Source organism: Symphalangus syndactylus, chromosome 6, assembly GCF_028878055.3.
Source record: "Symphalangus syndactylus isolate Jambi chromosome 6, NHGRI_mSymSyn1-v2.1_pri, whole genome shotgun sequence".
NCBI classification, from domain to species: Eukaryota; Metazoa; Chordata; class Mammalia; order Primates; family Hylobatidae; genus Symphalangus; species Symphalangus syndactylus.
The window spans coordinates 35,853,511-35,875,000 of record NC_072428.2 but is presented as its reverse complement, the minus strand read 5'-3'; the positions used below and the strand labels follow the sequence as shown (position 1 = coordinate 35,875,000).

The 21,490-nt window shown below is 42.3% G+C and overlaps 1 protein-coding gene across 5 annotated transcripts in view; it reads left to right on the top strand.

The window, feature by feature from the left end:
- HTATIP2 (HIV-1 Tat interactive protein 2) overlaps positions 1-20,354 on the top strand; it is a 20,405-nt gene extending 51 nt beyond the window's left edge. The window contains exons 1-6 of one of the 5 annotated variants that reach the window (XM_055282156.2): positions 1-161; positions 486-681; positions 3,369-3,476; positions 13,070-13,207; positions 18,780-18,841; positions 19,570-20,354. The exon at positions 1-161 is cut by the window's left edge and continues 51 nt beyond it. In XM_055282156.2, the coding sequence (XP_055138131.1) occupies positions 61-161; positions 486-681; positions 3,369-3,476; positions 13,070-13,207; positions 18,780-18,841; positions 19,570-19,795 (831 nt within the window). In that variant the 5' untranslated portion in view covers positions 1-60 and the 3' untranslated portion in view covers positions 19,796-20,354. Of the gene's footprint in view, positions 162-402; positions 682-3,368; positions 3,477-13,069; positions 13,208-18,779; positions 18,842-19,569 lie in introns of all 5 variants that reach the window. The other 4 variants (XM_055282157.2, XM_063641919.1, XM_055282158.2 and 1 more) reach the window with 4 other exon arrangements.
- The last annotated feature ends 1,136 nt before the right edge of the window (positions 20,355-21,490 follow it).

Sequence of the window (21,490 nt, the reverse complement as noted above, 5' to 3'; positions counted from 1 at the left end):
TAGGCGCTGGCTCCGTCGCCTCCAATCCCCCGGGCCGACCAGGGAAGGTGGGATACTCTGATGGCCGGGCCTGCGGCGCTGAGCGCGGCGGGCGCGGCTGCTCTGGTGGCCGCCCTGCTCCTGCTGCGTTGTGAGGACCCAGGGCCGGGGGCTGGCCCCAGGTAACCCCTCCGCGTATGGGACCGAGCTGGGCCCGGTCTCCTGGCCGGGCCAGAGATACCGTGGGGGATGCCCAGTGGTGCCAGCAGCTTGTGGCACCTGGGCGCATCCTCCAGCTCGGGCCCCTTCCGATGGGTCTGCTGGCTCAGGTGCGGGAGATGGCCGGGGAGCCGCGCCCCGCACGTGACTCAGCACCTTCCCCAGAGCCCGGACTGCAGAGAACAATATCCTCTTCCCTAACAGATAAACAGCCCTTGTTCCTCGCGATAAGGACGGGCAGTCCCCCGACACCTTAAGACCGGCACCTGTCGATGTTATTTCCCCAGCATGGCCGAAACAGAAGCACTGTCGAAGCTTCGGGAAGACTTCAGGATGCAGAATAAATCCGTCTTTATTTTGGGCGCCAGCGGAGAAACAGGCAGAGTGCTCTTAAAGGAAATCCTGGAGCAGGGCCTGTTTTCCAAAGTCACGCTCATTGGCCGGAGAAAGCTCACCTTCGACGAGGAAGCTTATAAAAATGTGGTGGGTATTTCAGCTGGGACTCAAATGGACCCCCGGGATTCTGCGAGGTGAACATATTTCATGCCTAAAGGCTGAATACTGCCCTGCCAGTGGTGGGGGTAGTGAGAGGCCATCAAAACTTGGCCAAGATTGGTCTGTGATAGGCCCTCCCAGAAGTCCGACTCCTGGATTGTAGCCCAGGTGTGCCTGCCTCCCGCTCATTGTGTAGTGTTGGGCAAAGCCCTTCTCTCCATCTGCAACCCTATAAAGCTGGGTCTTGGTTGTAATGGGGGTGGGGGCTGGTGAGACAGAAGAGCACTCTTTTCAGGGTCATACAACCTGGCTTCTAGAGGCAGCCCTGGTGACCTTGAGAATTTTCTCAGCCACTTTCCTGATTTTGTCAACCTGCACACTTCACACTAATATTGTCAGGGATTCTGAAACTGCTTTGCAGAGTGAGAAAGGTCTATGGCAGTGAAAGGTGGGGTTATTCACTTACAAGAATTTGCCCTGCCTGACTTCCCAGGCTTGTGTCTATAAATCGAATATTCCCTTCACTCTAAGGTACACTTTTTTTTTTTTTTTTTTTTTTGAGACGGAGTCTCGCTTTGTCCCCCAGGCTGGAGTGCAGTGGCACGATCTCGGCTCAGTGCAACCTCTGCCTTTCAGGTTCAAGCGATTCTCCTGCGTCAGCCTCCCGAGTAACTGGAACTACAGGTGTGCATCACCACACCTGGCTAATTTTTGTATTTTTAGTAGAGACAAGGTTTCACCATGTTGGCTAGGCTGGTCTCGAACTCCTGACCTCAGATGATGCTCCCGCTTCAGCCTCCCAAAGTGCTGCAGTTACAGGCGTGAGTCACCGCGCCCAGCCTAAGTTACACTTTTATGATTATAGGAATGATATACCAGACTTCTGTCTTGTCATGACCCCCTAAATATCAGAAGCCTGAGTTTCTTGGAGATTCTGTCCTTTATTTAAAGGGAATTATCTGTGAACTGCAACAAATTAATATAGTGTGATCTCAAGACACCACAGCTACAGAATTTGGCCCCACAGGTTTCATAGGAAGAACATTTCGAATAATAAGCCATCTTGCAAATAAATGTTCTTGATTCTCGCAGGTCTGTGTTCAGGTCATGGTGTGAATGCCTTTGGTCCATCAGGACTTGTTTATTTAAAACAGACATCTTTCCTCAGGCTGAGGCAGATGTGTTCTCACCGGTTTCATGGGCTGTGTCAGATATTCATGGTAACTAGAAGCTGAAATTGAAGGCCGGGTGTGGTGGCTTATGCCTGTAATCCCAGCACTTTGGGAGACCGAGGCGGGGGATCTCTTGAGGTCAAGAGTTCCAGACCAGCCTGGCCAACATGGTGAAACCCCGTCTCTACTAAAAATACAGAAATTAGCCGGGTGTGGTGGTGCACACCTGTAATCTCAGCTACTCAGGAGGCTGAGGTGCAGAATCACTTGAACCCAGGAGATGGAGGTTCCTGTGAGCAGAAATTGTACCACTGCACTCCAGCCTGGGTGACAGAGCAAGACTCCATCTCAAAAAAAAAAGGAAACTGAAATTTGAAATCTGTGCTTTGAGTGTCGAGTTTTGGTGGCACATCTGTCTGACTAGGTGCTTTGTGAAACCCTATTTTTATTTTTCTTTTTCTTTTTTTTTTTTTTTGAGATGGAGTCTCGCTCTGTTGCCCAGTCTGGAGTGCAGTGGCGCAATCTCAGCTCACTGCAAGCTCCACCTCCTGGGTTCACGCCATTCTCCTGCGTCAGCCTCCTGAGTAGCTGGGACTACAGGTGCCCACCACCACACCCGGCTAATTTTTTTTTGCATTTTTAGTAGAGACGAGGTTTCACCATCTTAGCCAGGATGGTCTCGATCTCCTGACCTTGTGATCTGCCCACCTCAGCCTCCCAAAGTGCTGAGATTACAGTGGAACCCTATTTTTCTTTAGTGTCATAGGCAGTGCCAGAAAAATTCTTTTCAGAGTTGATGGTAAGGATGGAAACCAACATTTTATCTGAGTTCCTGGATGATAGGAATTTATCATGCTTTCTTTTTTAAGTTATACAGCAAACTTATAAGGTTAGATGGAGGTTCTTAAACTTCTGTGTGCATGAGAATTAAGGTGGGTGCTTGTTAAAAGTGCAGATTCTGATTCAGAACTATTGGCTTGGGATGTAGGAATATGCCTTTTTATTAAGCACTCCCTGACTAATTATAATGCAAATGGTTCATGGATTGGACTGAAGGAAAGATTATCACCACCATTTTAGACAGCTGAAAAAAAAAAAGCTGTAGTGTATGATGCCCATAATTACATGCCTAGTGAGTAGCAAGCCCAAGATTTGCAGCTAGGTCTTCTTTAAGATGCCAAATGCCATCTCTTGCCCTCACATCTTACCTCAGTGGTCTCCTTCCTGGTAAGCTACACACAGGTCTTTTATTTTTCCAGAGAGAGATTATAATGGAACCTGACTTCAGAAATCTGGATCACCCCTAATCCAGTTATATAGACTGTGGGCATATGTGTGTGTTGTTGATTTTGAATTGAGGTTCTTTGATTTTTGGTTGGAGAAAAGGAATTTGTAAAATTTGATGTTAAGTAATGTTCTGTAACTTAGTCTTTAAATCTAGAGGGGGTTTTTGGTCTGTTGTTTAAATAACATGAAAGTACATACAACTGTGTCCTTGCTTAGAATCAAGAAGTGGTGGACTTTGAAAAGTTGGATGACTACGCTTCTGCCTTTCAAGGTCATGATGTTGGATTCTGTTGCCTGGGTACCACCAGAGTGAAAGCCGGGGCGGTAAGGAAGGCATATGCTTTTTTCTCTTTTTGCTGGCCAGTAATATCAAGGATTCTTTTCTTGCTCACTCTTTTTCTTTGTGCCTGTTGCAATGCTTAAATGTGAATAAGCCTTTATTGTTTAAGATTCTATATGCTGCACTAACCTTTGGTATCCTTTTAATAGTACTGATAAGTTCGTCTTTCAAAGTAATCCTTGAGTTCAGGCCCCAGTGCTGGAGACGCCGTAAATATTTACATGATTTTTGCCTATTGTGATTATCGCTATCACTGCATCCCCTGACTAAGGGAAACCGTGATGTCTGAGTAAAACTAATTGGTTTATACTCTTAACAATCAGCTTGTTTTCCCCTTAATAAATGTTTTAAATTTGAAATGTTCTGTCTCACTTGAGTAATTTGCTTCAACCTATTTTCATGTCGAGCTTTAAACTTCTGGAATAGAACATCAGAACACAGGCACGATTCAACCAGCCTCCAGCGATGACTCAGCCTTCAGTGATGATTCAACCCCACTGATGATTCAGTCTTTACTGACGCAAAACTTTTAACACACATTTTATTTTCTTTTTAATGGTGTTCTAAATTGAGTCAGCTGCTGTCCAGAAGTCATAGTTTACTACATAGTTAGAAGTCAGAGTTTACTTCATGGATTCTGGGCAAATGTTAATGCAGGTACATCTTATTTAATTTATACTTTGACTATAGTTTATTCCTCTGGCAGAATTTACATGCTGGAGCTGAAAAAACCTGCATGTTCTGCATATGTATCCCAGAACTTAAAGTAAAATTTAAAAATATATAATAATAAATACATAAATAAAACAGAAGAAAGTGAACAAAGTAAATAAATAAATAAAGTCGGTTAGCCCAGGCACAGTGGTTCATGCCTGTAATCCCAGAAAAAAAAAAAAAGAAAAAAATATATATATGACTATGACTCTGCCGTGGGAACTCTCCTTAGGTTTATAAGCCAGACCCTTTCACCTGAATCATTAAGGGAGCATATAGTGAAGAACTATTCATTTATACCAACCAAGTAGTTAGATTCAGATGTATTTCTCTGGGCCTCCTTGTGATGCAAAGAGTAATTCTATGTATGCTTTCAATCAAGATGTATTTCCGTGTCTTCAGCAATTCTGCATATCTATCCTGGAACACAGCTGGGATTTAAGCTCTGTGATGGGAACTGTGGATTATAGAGAAGTTTGACTTTCCCAGGAATTGGCACATTATCTCTCCTAGAAAGGGTCATGTTCCTGCTTAACAGTGGGTACAGTCTTTTCTGTCCCAGGCACAGTCACAAGCAGTGTGCCCTCCAAAAGCATCGAAAAACTTTTGTTCCAGGACACTGCAGTCTCAAGTGCCAACCTGGTTTTGGTGGTGAGTCAGCAAAACAAAATGCTGCATTAGGCATAGAAGGGTTGATTTTCATGACATAAGGCAAATCTCATTATAGGGTGTGCCAGGGAAAAGTCTAAACTGCTTTTTGTGTTCAAACTGGGTAATGCAATTTTAATCAGAGGAATTGTGTGTCTTCACTATCCAGAATTTTCTTTTTTAATGGGGTTGGTTCTCCACCTCTCAGGCTATTCAATACCTTTTGTTCTCCTTTAAAATCAATTTGGAAAGATAAAAGTAATTAACTAGTAAGCAAGAATAGACTAATGAGCCTAGACTATTCACCTAGCTTAGAAATGAATTAGGACTTAAATGATTTAAGAGGTTAGTGGTGGAAAGCAAGCTGACACTTATACCAGAAAAGTGTTTTGTTTGTTTTGGGGGGCTTAAAAAAAAAAACTAATTTGGGCTGTGTACAATATAAAGTTGGGAGGTTGTGATAACTTCAGCCAATATGAAAGAGGTGACAGTTCATACGTGGCTAAGTAACGATAGTGTTTTAAGTGGGGGTTGTGGATTTCCAAGCTTATCCCAGCTGGTGTTCTGGGTCAGCAACCCTCTCTGTAGAAAAGAGTTCGTTGGGTGGTTTATCATATGAGTACTACAAAGCTAGTGGCAAAACTAGTACGCTTCACTAGGGATTTTGTAACTGGAACACCCCATATATTGCCTTAGCAGTCTGGGTTTCCAGCAGAGAAACTTCAAGAAATTCAGCTTTTTTGTCTCAGTATTGAGATCCTCTGAGTAGGTGGCTTATTTCCCTGTGATGTTCAGTGTATTAGTTTGCTAGGGCTGCCATAACCCAAATAGCTTAAACAACAGAAACGTATTGTCTCACAGTTCTGGAGGCTAGAAGTCTGAGATCCAGGTCTCAGCAGGCTGGTCAGTGCTCTGAGGCTGAGCCCTTGAGTTTCAAGGCTCTCTCCTTGTCTTGTAGATGGCAGCCTTCTCTTTGTGTCTCTTTACGTGGTATTTTCCCCGAATACCTGCGTCTATGTCCACATTTCCCCTTTTTATAAGACCACTAGTCATACTGGATTAGGGACCACCCTATTTAGTATGATCTCAACTAATTACATCTGCAATGAACTTATTTCCAAATAAGGTCATATTCTGAGGTAATGGGGGTTAGGAGTTCAACATATGCATTTTGGAGGGATGTAATCCAACCCACAAAATTCAGTCTACTCAGGTTTCTATTGACACTGGTTCTAGGAAAAGGTCTATTAGCTTTCTTCAGCTGTTTGGAAGACTATTTCCTTTAGCAGTAGCTGTAGATGCTAATCTTCCTTTTCATATTCACAGAACATAGTTGTTCAGTCAATGCACTGGCTCCCCGACTTGGCCCTGATCCAGATCTACTGCATCAGAATCTCTGAATTTGGAAGCTTGGAATCTGTATTTTTAGCAGGCTCCTTGGGAGATCCTGATGCAGTCAACCCTGTCCTTCTTGTTGAACCTGCTTTCAAGAGGCATTGGGGTGTATTAATTCTCCTCACTTGCTGGTTTTCTGGGTACTGTGGTCCTAGATAACCTTCACCTTGCTTTAGTGAGTAACTTGTCTGCTAGTGAAGATTGAAATAGCCTTTGAAAACCATATCTGTATTGTCCTGGAGTGAAGCACAAAAACTTAGAGATGCCAGTGAGGATAGTTCATTTCCCCTTATTTGTATCAAAAGAGGGATTTGATTAGTGAATTCAAGGTGGTTCGATGTGGTTTCACCTTTTCATTTGTCTCCTCACGTGGTAGTAGTAGGCTCCAGAAGTCCAGGTTCTTGTTTTCTGTTGAGTGGATGATGTCATTAATGTGATTAATGTGGCCACTGTGACATTTATTAGGCATCTCATGGCCCATCTCCTTAGAATCTTATGGCTTCTGATTCTAATGATCTGGTCTTCTAATTCAAAGGTTTGCAATACAGGCTGCCACCTGTTTTTGTACAGCCTGTGAGCTAAGAATGTCTTTATTTATTTATTTATTTTTGAGACGGAGTCTCGCTCAGTCGCCCAGGCTAGAGCACAGTGGCGCGATCTCGGCTCACTGCAAGCTCTGCCTCCTGGGTTCACGCCATTCTCCTGCCTTAGCCTCCAAAGTAGCTGGGACTACAGGCGCCCACCACCACACCCGGCTAATTTTTTGTATTTTTAGTAGAGACGGGGTTTCACTGTGTTAGCCAGGATGGTCTCAATCTCCTGACCTCGTGATCCGCCAGTCTCGGCCTCCCAAAGTGCTGGGATTACAGGCATGAGCCACCGTGCCCAGCCTATATTTTTAAATGGTTAAAAAATTCAAAAGAATAATGTCATACCACGTGAAAATATAAAAACTTCAATTTTTTTTTTTTTTTTTTTTTTTTTTTTGAGACGGAGTCTCGCTCTGTCACCCAGGCTGGAGTACAGTGGTGCGATCTCGGTTCACTGCAAGCTCTGCCTCCCGGGTTCACGCCATTCTCCTGCCTCAGCCTCTCCGAGTAGCTGGGACTACAGGCGCCCGCCACCACGCCCAGCTAATTTTTTGTATTTTTAGTAGAGACGGGGTTTCACCGTGGTCTCGATCTCCTGACCTCGTGATCCGCCCGCCTCAGCCTCCCAAAGTGCTGGGATTACAAGCGTGAGCCACCGCGCCCGGCCAAAAACTTCAAATTTTAGTCTTTATACATAAAGTGGTATTGGGACACAGGCATGCTTATTACTTTATGTATTATTTGTGGCTGCTTTTGTGCTATTAATATAATGGTAGAGCTATATAGTTGCAACAGAGGCCTGCAAAGCTAAAAATAGTTACTGTCTGATCCTTTACAGGAAAAGTTTGTCCACCCTTGTTCTAATCTCTGTTGTTTCATTTGATGTCTAGGAGGGGGCTTGTGAAGTGGCGAGGTCCTAGCTGGTTCAAGGGACCCAGATCACAGGCCCTGTTTGGTTGCCAAGTAGCTATGGAGCCTGGAGTTTGCTGGTTAGCTTTTGGAGGCCACTGCCTCCTTGTCTGTCAGAAGGAGGTGACCAGTGAACCCACCTTCCTACTGCAAAATTCTTAAACATTTTTGTGTTTTTTTTGAGACAGAGTCTCATTCCATTGCCCAGGCTGGAGTGCAGTTGTGTGATTTCAGCTCACTGCAGGAGTGCAATTTCGATCACTGCAGCCTCCACCTACCCAGCTCAAGCAATCCTCCTACCTCAGCCTCCCAAGTAGCTGGGAACACAGGCATGCGCCACCATGGCTGGCTAATTTTTGTATTTTTTTTTTTTTTTTTTGTAGAGACAGGGTTTTGCCATGCTTCCCACCCAGGCTGGTCTTGAACTCCTGGTTTCAAGTGATCTGCTTGCCTCGGCCTCCCAAAGTGCTGAGATTACCATGAGCCATCGCACCTGGCCTGAAAAATTCTTTGACTTTATGAAACACAGAGGAAAGAATGTCTAATTGGAAAACTTTTTCAAGAACATATAGATTGACCCAGGAATACTCAGTATCTGCTTGATTTTATTTATCTATCCAGAACTCCTTCTCTAACCAAGATCTTTCCCCTACCATTGAACATCAAATATGGAGATGCCCTCCAGGACACAAACAAAAGGTGCCTCAGATTATACCATTTGGTGTTTGTCAGCATCTTTGTTTTCTGGTCTAATTTATAGGGTTGGATTGAAAGGGAGTGAAGGAGAAAGAACCTGAAGCAGAAATATGGCTGAGTGGGACCTTTACAAAATGATAGACCCACCCTTCTTGGAAAAAGATCCCCATGATTTACTTTTTTATAAATTAATTAATTTTTTAGAGAAGGGTCTCACTGTGTTACCAAGGCTAGACTCAAATTCCTGGGATCAAGCGATCTTCCTGCCTCAGCCTCCTCAGTAGCTGGGACCACAGACCACCGTGCCTGACCCCATGACCTTCTTGAGTCGTTTAGATGTGCTCACTTGTCCTATCAGTCAGCACTGAAATACTATACCTTGTTAGGATGAGTTGTTCTGAAGCCAGAATGTTGTTTTTAGTTTTCAGGCACTGGTAAAGAAGATTAGAAGAAATACTTAGTAGCTTTGGATTTTAGTAAGACTTTAAGAGTCATTGGAGAATTTGTTGCCTTTGATGTTGTGGAGCCTATGAGGATATCTCTACTGAGCGTAGTATACTGTGTTTATTCTTTTTGAGAGGGTGCTGGGAAAGGACTTTATAGTGGGAATTTAATTGATTCCTTTTTCTAGAAGGGACTCAGATTCCTAGCTTAGAGCAGGACAGACTGGCTATGGAATCATAAAGACAGAATGACATGTGGACTTAATACTCTCAGAAGAGATGTCTGTCCACATGGTTAGGGAAACTAAGTACGGTTTTTCTAAAAATTGTGTTTCTGAGATATGAAATAACTTGTTTTAGTTAGTTTTTCTGTTTTTTTTTTAATTGAGCTATTGGAGAACAACAAAGGGCATGAATAAGATTTTAGAGATCGCTCCTTTCATCTGTAAATAGAATCTTCCTCACTCCAGAGAAAATTGGTGTGTGATACCTCCTAGTCAGTCATCAGGACCCATGCTTCAGTTTGATTTTTAAGTCTTTGAAAGCTGTTGATCCTTTTGCTTTTGAGTTTCATTCACCAGCTAAAAGGCCACGCCATCAGGGTGACGGAAGTGAAATTCAAAATTTAGTGGGCTTGGAAAAACGCGTATTTATAATCAGCTTGAAGGCTCAGAGGATTTGCGAAATCGTTTTGGATTAACAGCCATTGATTGCTAATAAAACAATATTTAGCTTTGTCCAGAGAACAGCAATGGAGAAAGGTATGGGCACCTTGTCAACAGGCCCCATTGAGCAGGGATGATGGGCTAAGTGTGGGGGTCTCTGCAGCAGCGTGGGTGCTCGTCCTTCAAGGAGCGGTTGTCAGTTGTTAGCGAGGCGGGTGAAAGGAAGGACGCCAAAGTCTGATGGCTGGGGTGGTATTGATGTGCGTTAGCTGACTAATCAGATTGAAAAAGTCCCATGGTATTTATGTCACTTTAATTTTCATCAAACAATTGGAGACGACAGCACTCTATTAAGGAGAGGTTGATCCAGAACTAAAGCCAAATAAATTAGGGTCTCAGTTTTATCCTTTTACTGGCTCTGGATTAAGTGAGAGAGACAGCGTCGGTCCGGAGACTTGTGATTGGCTGAATCTTTCCCTTATTTTTAAAGGAACGGATGAAAGAAAAAGTATTTTAACAGACGACTATAATAATCCTTCCAATCAATCTTGCTAAAACAACAACAAAAAAACTGAATTTATTTCACTAAGTCAACTGTGTCATTTTGTTGTGAATAACTAACCTGTCATTAAAATCAGAGTTCTGGTGAACTGGCATGAGGGGAAGAAACAGATATGGAAGAAAAATTTAGTGTTTTAGAATTTTTCTATGTAGTTTTGGGCTGTTTCTCTTGGCACACTTTCAGCACATCTAAAGTCTCCATTTGGAGAATGGCTCTGAGGGTAATCACTTCTCTCTCTCAGGATGTGCTGAGTATTAAAATTGGTTTGCTTTACACTGATTTTAAAAGCAACGCATGAATTTGAGTCGGTATATAGACAGCTTGGCAAGCCCGTTGTTTAGGATTGAGTGTCAAAGTATACAACAAAAAGTATACAAAAGGAGATGGTGATGACTCGTGAGTAAAGAGATAAGTTTATATTACCCATAAACTAAGGTAGAAAAAGTAAGGCAGAAAAATAGCACTGTCCTCCAGGTGGTGGATATAGTTAAAAATGCACTTGTGAGTGATGGGAAAGGAGGATGAGGAAGGCTTTTATGGTAATGGTAATGTTCTATTTCTTGATCTTGGAACTGGTGGCAGAGCATGTTCAGTTTATGAAAATTTATTGAGCTCTATACTTATGTTTACTTTTACGATATACTTCCATACAAAGTTAAAAAATCTGCATGGGCCTATTGTTTTAAAATTGAATTCTGTATTAGTTTCCTATTGCTGCTTTAATAAATTCCTCAAATTTAGCAGCTTAAGACAACACAAATTTATCATCTTAGAAGTCTGACACGGGTTTCTCTGAGATAAAATCAAGGTGTTAACAGAGCTGCATTCCTTTGTGGGAGGCTGTAGGACTGAAACCATTTCCATACATTTTTCAGCTTCTAGAGGCCACCCCCATTCCTTGGCCTGTGGTCCCCTTCCCATCCTCAAGGCCGGCAACGTGGTAGCCGAGCCCTTCTTAGGTTGCATTACTCCAGCCTGCTCTTCTGCCTCGTTCTTTTACTTTTAAGGGCCCTTGTGATTACATTGGGCCCACATGGGTAATTCAAACTAATCTCTCTGTTTCAAGGCCAGCTGATTAGCACCCTAATTCTAAACACTGAATTTCTCTTCCACATCTATTTCTTCCCCTCATGCCAGTTTACTAGAACTCTGATTTTAATAATGGGTTCATTACAACAAAATGACACAGTTGACTAGTGAAATAAATTCAGTTTTTTTGTTGTTGTTTTAGCATGATTCATCTTGCTTCTGCTTAAATACCATCTGTGATGGAATTCCCCCTTGTCATGTAACCTGACATATTCACAAAGATTAGGACGTGGGCATCTTTGAGGGACCATTATTCTGCCTACCACAATCACGGATTAGTCATTTTCATTAGCGAGAGAGAGTGGGGGATAAAAAAGGAACATGGGTACAGTGAAAAGAGCACTGCTCAGAGTCCAGAATCTGCACTCTGCTCTCAGCTCTCCCACTTCCCAGCTAACAGTTCACCCGCCCACTGGACCTTGGTTCCCGTCTACATCATGAGGGGACTGGATGTGATATTTCCTAAGGTACCTTCTAACATTCTATGAATGATACACATCTCCCTACCAAATAGAACATTTAGAATCAGTAACTACTGCAGAGCAAATTTTTAATTAAAAAAAAATCAGGCCGGTCGCGGTGGCTCACACCTGTAATCTCAGCACTTTGGAAGGCCAAGGTGGGTGGATCATCTGAGGTCAGGAGTTCAAGACCAGCCTGGCTAACGTGGTGAAACCCTGTCTCTACTAAAATACAAAAATTAGCCGGACATGGTGGCGTGTGTCTATAATCCCAGCTACTTGGGAGGCTGAGGCAGGAGAATCACTTGAACTCAGGAGGCAGAGGTTGTGGTGAGTGGAGATCATGCCACTACCCTTCAGCCTGGGTGACACAGCAAGACTCTGTCTCAATCAATCAATCACGGGGGCAGTAGTCCAGTCTTCAGATTTGAAATTCCTACTACTCTAAGACCTCATTCTGTAATTGTGACTACCTATGAAGTTCAGCTTCAATAGACTTTAGACTTGTCTTCAGCTGTCTTGGGTTTGAAGATGCCAGAATTTATGGTGGTCTCAAGAGACTGTTACTCCTTGGAATTCCCTTTTCTAGGTAAAGGTGCATGCTTTTCAGTTAGGCCCTGGAAGTGAGTCTATATTCTGTTATTTGTGTCATTCTCTTCCCTCCCCCTTTTATTACCACTTAGTTCTGTTTGTTTCTTACTGGATTTACCTTTTCTCTGCTTTCACTGGAGTTTTGTTCATTCATTTTTGGAGCATCTACTGTATGCTGGACATGTGCTGATGCTGAGAGATGAATTAAGAAAAAAGACCCAGCCACTGCTCTCACTGGACTGAATCTAGATTGGGTGTCTCCAAACATTTTTGATTAGAGACCCATAATAAAAAAATTCGAGGATGCATTCTTTACTAATGTGTGAGATACATTGTAAAGCATACGCAAAAATTGGGAATTAAGTAGACTTCGTTCTCTTAGTGCCTGGGGAGTGTCCTCACCCATACTCGGAGACCCTACCACATTAGAATTGACAGAGAAAACAGAGAGGAGTGTAAAGTTGTAAAGTTATTAAGACAAAAAAAAAAATGTCTGGCTTAAAAGTAGTTTCTCAGCCTGATCTTAATTGTTCCCTTTGTTCTTTGCAGATTTGTTTGGTGTCTGTGTTTCAATGTCATTGTCCTTGTTTCCTTATTGCAGTCCAGCCTTGCTGCGTAAGCTGGTATGTCTATCCAGAGGACCAGACCTGGAGCCTTTCCCAGGGTCTAAGCCTGACTTTCATGTATTGCTTGGACACATTTTATTTAGATCTCCATCCCTCCGGGCCTCCCAGCCTGCTACCCAAGCCAAGTAGTAATCTTTAAGATGAACTTCCTGCTTTTTGGAAATAACTCATGTCCTTTTCCCCCTTAGGAGGGATTTGTTCGTGTTGACCGAGATTATGTGCTAAAGTCTGCAGAGCTGGCAAAAGCTGGAGGGTGCAAACATTTCAACTTGCTATCCTCTAAAGGAGCTGATAAGTCAAGCAATTTTTTATATCTACAAGTTAAGGTTTGTGCAAGTTTCTGTTTTTCATACACTTTGGAGAACCCTAGCTATTTGGCAGTACTCAAGTATATAAAATATTATATAATACAAAAAACATCAAATACATTATATTATGCATTTGTATGGCTATGGGACTGCAGGAATATATTTAGTAAACAGGAATGATTTGAAAGGTAATTTCCAATGTCCTCCTCTCTATTAATTATCCAGCAAGAAATGGAATGAGATATGGTGTCTCCAGCCTTGACTGTCAGCATGGCAACTTAGCATTGGAAGAGACTTGGAGGCAGTGATTCTTAAACTTTTCCGTCAGTTTCCCTAATGACTGAGAGGAAAGAAGAGCTTTTATTTGTCTAGAGATTTGGAGAAATCTATCCTGAAGCAGTATTCTAGTTACAAACTCAACTTTCTTTTCTTTTTTTTTTTTCTTCTTTTTCTTCCTTTTTTTTTTTTTTTTTTGAGACAGGTTCCCAGGCTGGAGTGCAGTGGCATGATCTTGGCTCACTGCAGCCTCTGCCCCCCACAAGTAGCTGGGACTAGAGGCACGAGCCATCATGCCTGGCTAATTTTTGTATTTTTGGTAGGGATGGGGTTTCACCATGTTGCCCAGGCTAGTCTCAAACTCCTGAGTTCAAGCAATCCACACATCTCAGCCTCCCAAAGTGTCGGGATTACAGGCATGAGCCACTGCGTCTGGCCTCAACTTTCTTAAAAGTCTTATGTTTTATGTTTTAAAATTTTATGCACATTTTGCTATTCTTAGTACTATACATATCCCTGTTTATTTTAATTCAAAAGGTTTCTATTAACTTTTCTTTGAGTTAAATTGATGCTGCTGGAAGATAGGCATGGCTTTGTCTTTGTGTGCCTCCCATTGCACCCCAGGTGCCCACAGTTTAAGCAGCAGAGCCACAGAGATCATTCAGCCATAGACTTTGCCTATGTGAAGTCCTTTTACAGAAGTTCATCTCACTTCTGCTTAAATATCTCCAGCACTACAGAGATTACTATCTCATGGGCCAATTTTTTCTATTTTGGGTCAGATCTACTTGTCCAAAAGTCTTTACTTTGAAGTGAAATTTATTGCTATGTAAATGCTAATTGTTATCAGTTATGCCTTTTAAAATAACAAAAATACATCCAGTCTTTCTTTTGCATTGTAGTTTTTAAGACATTTGGAGATTATGGCCTCCTTAATTATGTTTCCCAGGCATAACACCTTTAAGTCCTTGCAGCATTCTTTATGGGTTCCTGTGTCTAGCTCCTTCATGACTGCATCACTTTGCTAAGGGTGAACTTTGCAGTGATATTATACTGGAACTGCAGTGGGAATACGATTCACGCTGTGGACACTACATTTTTTTTAAAAAATAAGATATAAGATTGTTACTATTTTACCAAACATCCTTATTATGTTGTTGGCACATGATCAGCCTGTAATAATAAAAATTTCCAGATTTTTTTCACATGGCTTATAGCTGAGCCATATCTCACCTATCCTAAAATAGTATTTTGAACCAGATGAAGATCAGTGAGCCACCAGTGAAATTGCCAATGAAGATCAGTGAGCCACCAATGAAGAATGGAAAAGTTTCCACTTAATTGTCAGAGTTTAGAACAATTCTTAAAAGGAAAAAAGTCTGTTTTTCTTTTTTCTTTTTTTTTAGAGTCAAAGTCTTGCTCTGTCACCCAGGTTGAAGTGCAGTGGAGCGGTCACAGATCACTACAACCTCAAATTCCAGGGCTCAAGCAATCTCCAGCCTCAGCCTCCTGAGTAGCTGGGACTACAGGCATGGGGCACCAGGCCCAACTTGTTTTTCAAAATACTGACACATGTGGGTTCTGAGAAAGGTTATCAAATAGGATTTTTGCTCTCATTGGCAAGATCAACATTTATACCTTTTAGGAAAGAAATTATACATAAGATATTTCCTCATTGTTAAAGATAAAGGCATTACTACTGACTCATTGGGTTATAATAATGATTCAATCAGATTTTTTTAAAAAATAGCTAACATTAAATGAGCCAGGCAGTGTTCTGAGGGCTTTTATGTGCATTTGTGTGGAAACAGGTACTGTGATATTAAGACCACCAGCTGTTGGCTGGGCACAGTGGCTCACACCTGTAATTCCAGCACTTTGAGAGGCCAAGGCGGGAAGATCACTTGAGGCTGGGAGTTTGAAACCAGCCTGGGAAACATGGTAAAACCCTGTCTGTACTAAAAATACAAAAATTAACGGGCACAGTGGTGTATGCCTGTAATCCCAGCTACTTGGGAGGCTGAGGCAGGAGAATTGTGTGAACCCGGGAGGCAGAGGCTGCAGTGAGCCGAGATCACGTCACTGCATACCAGCATGGGGACAGAGTGAGACTCTGTCTCAAAAACAAAACAAAACAAACAACAACAAAAAGCACCAGCTGTTAAGCGGCAGAGCTGGAGCTTGAACCCAGGCTGTCTGATTCCAAGGCCTATGCCACTAGCCATTATATAATGAATAGCCTTCGTCACTAATACATGCAAAAGGGACCCAGCAGAGATTGGACCATGACAGAGCCTCAGCAAATATTAAGGCCAATACAACGGAAAGACACTTCTGATTTCACTGCAATTGGCCTGCATTACCTGCAGCCTGGGATTATGAATTAGATTAATAAAGGACAGAAATGACAACCAAATGATCCAACCCACAATGACGCTGAACAATATATAATTGCTTTTACAATTTGGAAAGATTATCTTTCCGAAATAATCCTTCAACTACTGTGTGTAACATTCCTAGTATTTATTGCTTATTTTCTCAGCCTCCGTGTGTGTGAACTCCCCCCTCCCACCCAATTTTAGAAACTTCTTTATTCTTTAGGAACATTTATTCTACTCAATGAAGTTTCAATTGCATTCATTCGTGGTGGGCCAGCTCTGGGGGCCTGGATCAATCATGTGCTTTATGGGCACTCTGCTGGTGCTGTGGGGAGACGTGTCAGGATGTGGAGCCCAGAGTACTGGATAGGCCTCGTGTCCTCTGTTCTCAGGGTTTATAAGCTTTGGTTTCCTCATCTGTTCAGGGTGAAGGTACACTTTCCAGACATGTGACATTTCATTATTGGGTACCATCCTTGACCTCAAGGAGTTTATAATCTGCTTATATTGGAGGATCCCCAAAGACACCCCCAAGTTTGGCAATTCACTAGAAAGTTTCACAGGACTCAGCATACAGTCATACTCACAGCTACAACTTATCGCATTGAAACGATATAGAGCAAAATCAGCAAAGGGAAAAGGTTTGTGGGGTAAAGTCTGGAGGAAAGTAGGTACAAGCTTCCAAGAGGCCTCTCCCCATAGAGCTTGCACAGGATATGCTTAATTTCTCCAGCGATGAATGTTTTCTGCCGGAGAAACTCATCTGAGCCTAGGAATGCAGGGTTTTTATGGGAGCCAGTTACATAGGCACATTGGCCTAGCAAAATTGCAGCCCTCCAGAAGAAAGGCAAGTTTTCAGCATAAACCACATTATTTGTACAAACAGTTTAGGCATAGTGCATTACCCTTATCAGATAGGGAATGGTGGGAACACACCGAAAATCCAAGTTCGCAAGCACAAGCCAGGGGCCAAACTTGCAACAGGCGTTTCTAAGGATAGCAGTCTCAGCCTGCTATGGTATCTCTTTTATGCACACTGCTAATAGAGACAAATCTTTTAAAAAGCTAAGAAATGGGCCGGGCGCGGTGGCTCACACCTGTAATCCCAGCCCTTTGGGAGGCCGAGGCGGGCGGATCACGAGGGCAGGAGATTGAGACCATGCTGGCTAACACGGTGAAACCCCATCTCTACTAAAAATACAAAAAATTAGCCGGGCGTGGTGGCGGGTGTCTGTAGTCCCAGCTGCTCAGGAGGCTGAGGCAGGAGAATGGCGTGAACCCAGGAGGTGGAGCTTGCAGTGAGACGAGATTGCACCACTGCACTCCAGCCTGGGCGACAGAGCGAGACTCCATCTCAAAAAAAAAAAAAAAAAAGCTAAGAAATGTGTGTCCACATAAAAACTTGTGTATGACTGTTCATAGCAGCATTATTTATAATGGCTAAAGACTGGGAACAACCTAGATGGCCATCGACTGATGAATAGATGAATAAAATGTGATATATTCATGCAATAGAATATTATTCAGCTATAAAGATAAATGATACATACTACAACATGGGTGAACCTTGAAAATATTATGCTGAGTGTGAGGAGACAGTCACAAAAGGCCACAAATTATATAATTCCATTTATATGAAATGTCCAGAATAGGCAAATCTATAGAGATACAAGGTAGATTAGTGGTTGACTAGATCCCCAGAGGGTAGGGTATGGGGAGTGACTGCTAATGATATGGGATTTCTTTTCAGGGTGATGAAATATTTTAAAACTTAGATCGTGATGAAGGTTATACAGTTCTGTGTACATACTAAAAACCACCTATTAAAAAAAAAGAACGGCCGAGCGCTGTGGCTCACGCCTGTAATCCCAGCACTTTGGGAGGCTGAGGTGGGTGGATCATTTGAGGTCATGAGTTCGAGACCAGCCTGGTCAACATGGTGAAAACCCCATCACTACTAAAAATACAAAAATTAGCCAGGCATAATGGCGGATGCCTGTAATCCTAGCTACTCGGGAGGCTGAGGCAGGAGAATTGCTTGAACCTGGGAAGTGGAGGTTGCAGTGAGCCGAGATCATGCCCTTGCGCTCCAGCCTGGGTGACATGGTGAGACTCCATCACAAAATAAATAAATAAATAAATAATTATAATTAAAAAATTAAAAAATTTTAAAAAAGAAAAAGATGTTTAAAAATAGCTACTTAATCGCGCCACTGCACTCCAGTCTGGGTGAGAGTGCGAGACTCCGTCTCAAAAAAAAAAAAAAAAAAAAAGCTACTTAAATGTCTGTGATGAGACAGGTTAAGTGCCAACTGAGTGGTACACACAGGCCCAGAAGGAGGCGTGCATGACTGTGTGGTAGTTCACAGGCCTTTGGAAGTGCCTGTGGGCTGAGCTCCTCAGGCATTTTGTTTCCAGAGATGCCTGCCCTGAAAATGCATTTTATTTAACAAATTAGATTTAAAGCATCATCTAGATGTAATCTGTCTTAAAATTTTGTGAGGTTTAAGAAGTGAGTAATATAGTGGGTCTATGGTTTTCTGACCCACTGGAACTACCTATAAACCAAAAAAAGTTAGTGTCTGCTAGCATGCAACATGAATTCTGGACTAAATAGAGGATATTCTTTTACGATTGTACTAACATATGACTTACCCTCTCTGAATCTGTTTTAATATCAATAAAGTGAGAGGACTGACTATGCAGCCATTCACTCATTTAGTGGATCTTTTAAATGCAAGACTACACATCAGGATTAAATGATCTCTTCCTTAATTTCCCACACTCCTTGGAACCTAAAATTCTAGATAAGGATATTTTGAGTATTGAGATCTGCAAAAGCAGATTATCTTCAAAACCACAAATTATTCTCTCTTAAACTTCACCCAGGTGAGCTGGTCTCGATTAAATACTGAAAATGTGTTTTTTCTTAATAGGGAGAAGTAGAAGCCAAGGTTGAAGAATTAAAATTTGATCGTTACTCTGTATTTAGACCTGGGTAAGTATAGTATTTATACTGAATGAGAGTATGCCACTGTTGGTTAATCCCTAGATGCTAATTTTTCATTTGGAAAGGCTGACAGCTGAAATATCTAAGATACGAAAGACATTGGCTAGAGGTAGATTGCTTCTCTGAAGGACACACCTTTTTGCTTAGAAAGGGTAGATGGTGGAGCCCGCTTCAGAATAGTCTGGAACTTCCTGGACAGCATTTGCTGCCTTCTTAAATCCTCTTCATGCGCCAAATAAAACCTTAAGTCTACTGTATTAGTCTGCTCAGGTTGCCATAACAGAATACCACACAGATTGGGTGTCTTAACAGAAATTTATTTTCGCACAGTCTGGAGATTGGAAGTCCAAGATCAAGGTGCTCTCAGCGTTGGTGTCTGGTGAGGCCTCTTTTCCTGGCTGGCAGACAGGCCACCTTCTGGCAGTGTCCTCACAGGGCCTTTCTTCTTTGTGTATGCAGAGAGAGAGACCTCTGATGTCTCTTCCTCTTATGAGGACCCCAGTCCCATCACACTAGTCCTATTCCATCCTTAAGATCTCATTTAACCTTAATTACTTCCCTTAATGCCTTATCTTCAAATATAGACACATTGGGGATTAGGGCTTCAACATTAGAATTTTAAGGGGATACAGTTTTGTCCATAATGCCCACTGTGGTCTCAGTGCAATTTACCACCTCTTCCTCTGCTTTTCTTTCTTTCCTTCTTTTTATTTTAGAGTTCTGTTATGTGATAGGCAAGAATCTCGCCCAGGTGAATGGTTGGTTAGAAAGTTCTTTGGCTTCTTACCAGAATCTTGGGCCAGTGGGCATTCTGTGCCTGTGGTGACTGTGGTTAGAGCAATGCTGAACAATGTGGTGAGACCAAGAGACAAGCAGATGGAACTGCTGGAGAACAAGGCCATCCATGACCTGGGGAAAGCACATGGCTCTCTCAAGCCATGACCACGCTGGAGAAATGGTTTTTATTGTCAACCTTAACACTCATCACGAAATCGGTAATTTCAGGGTCTAAAAAAAGTCAGCATGTTTTAACTTTGTTGTTTTACTATCCTCAGGCATCCATTCCAATCAAGAAATGATGGTGCTCTGCATCAGTGGTTCAGAGCCTGGTTATACATATAGATCACTCAGGGAGCTTTGGAAAAATAAAGATTTGTCAGCCCTATCTCAAACTTGAATCAAAATTTCTGGGGTGTGGGCACAATAATCTGTAATTTTCTTTGTTTATACTTCCCCTGATGCCACTGGTTCTGATGCCCCTGGTTGGGGGGCCTGCTTTGAAATGCTTGTCTGCAGAGTCACAACAGCCATGCAAATGAGCTCTGCTCTAAAATTGTTGACATTCATGTCTCTGAGTCACAAAAGTGCTAATTCACTACATGTAATTGTGTAAGTAACATTGTGCCTTTACTACTTCTTTATGTAATAGAAGTTATATACCTAAGCTTATATAATACATGGGGAGGATTAAATAAAGGAATAAAGATAAATGGACAACTCCTGGGTGCCTCTTAGATTGCTTGAAAATGCCCATGTAGTGTGATATGCAGCATTTCAGCCTATGGGGTGATATAATAGCAGCTAATATTTACCAAATGCTTGCTAAGTACCAGTCTTTATGTGTATTATCTGTGCTTTAACCCTCTTATAAACCATCCTTATAAAGTGATACCATCATGATCTTCATGTCTTAGATGGGGAAATGAGGCTCACTGTGGTTAATCGCCTTGCTCAAGAGTCCAAATCTGAAGAACTGAAGCGAAGAAATGGCAGTCAGGATTCTAACCCAGGTCTGCCTGATCCCATAGATCCCATAGATCGTGTTTTTTTTTTAAGCACCCTGCAAGAGCACTCTGTTCCCGTATATTTCCAGGTAGTTCCAGTTGATTGTTACTACATGTTGTGGATGAACAAAATTGAAATATTTGGGTTTCTCCTTTGTTCTAGTGATAAATCACTAAATGTTCACATAGCAAGGAAAATTCTATGCCACCAAAGTGCTCATGCTGCTGCACTTTAAAAATTAAGGCAAAGGAAGATGCAGAAGGAAGGGTCAAAGGCAAGAGGAGCACACATTGCTAATTTCCATCATGGAACAAAAGATGTTCATGTAACTTGTCTTAACGTCTGCACCAGGGAAGCAAAGTGATTCGAGTGATTCAGTCAATTTTTCCAAGTCTACTGTATGCCAAGTACATTTCAAACTGCAGTATACACTGGAGGATAAAGGCCATTCTCCTTAATTTGGAGTGTATATCCTTAGAAGGGAGAAGACATTCCCAGTGTCAGTCACCCAAAAAAGAGGCATATTTTAGGGCAGGGTGGGATATTGAAATGTGAGCTTTAGAAGGAAATGAAATATCTTCCTCCTGCCAGGTGGGGTTCCCTGGGAGTTGGACTTTGAAGAGCCTAAGTGTGTTGTTTTGGTGGTGAAAAAGCATGGGCCGAGGATATGTTGAGGCCTCTGGGCTCTGAAAGCAGTTAAACCCAGTGGCCTGTTTTAAGTTATTCTCCTTATATTATTTCCTTACTCACAAACCTTCGAGCAGGTTTCATTCAACATGTTATTCTGGTCTCAGTAGTGATGTGGGATAATGAGGAAGGGTCTGTGTTCACCTTTGGAGTAGAGAGAAAAGC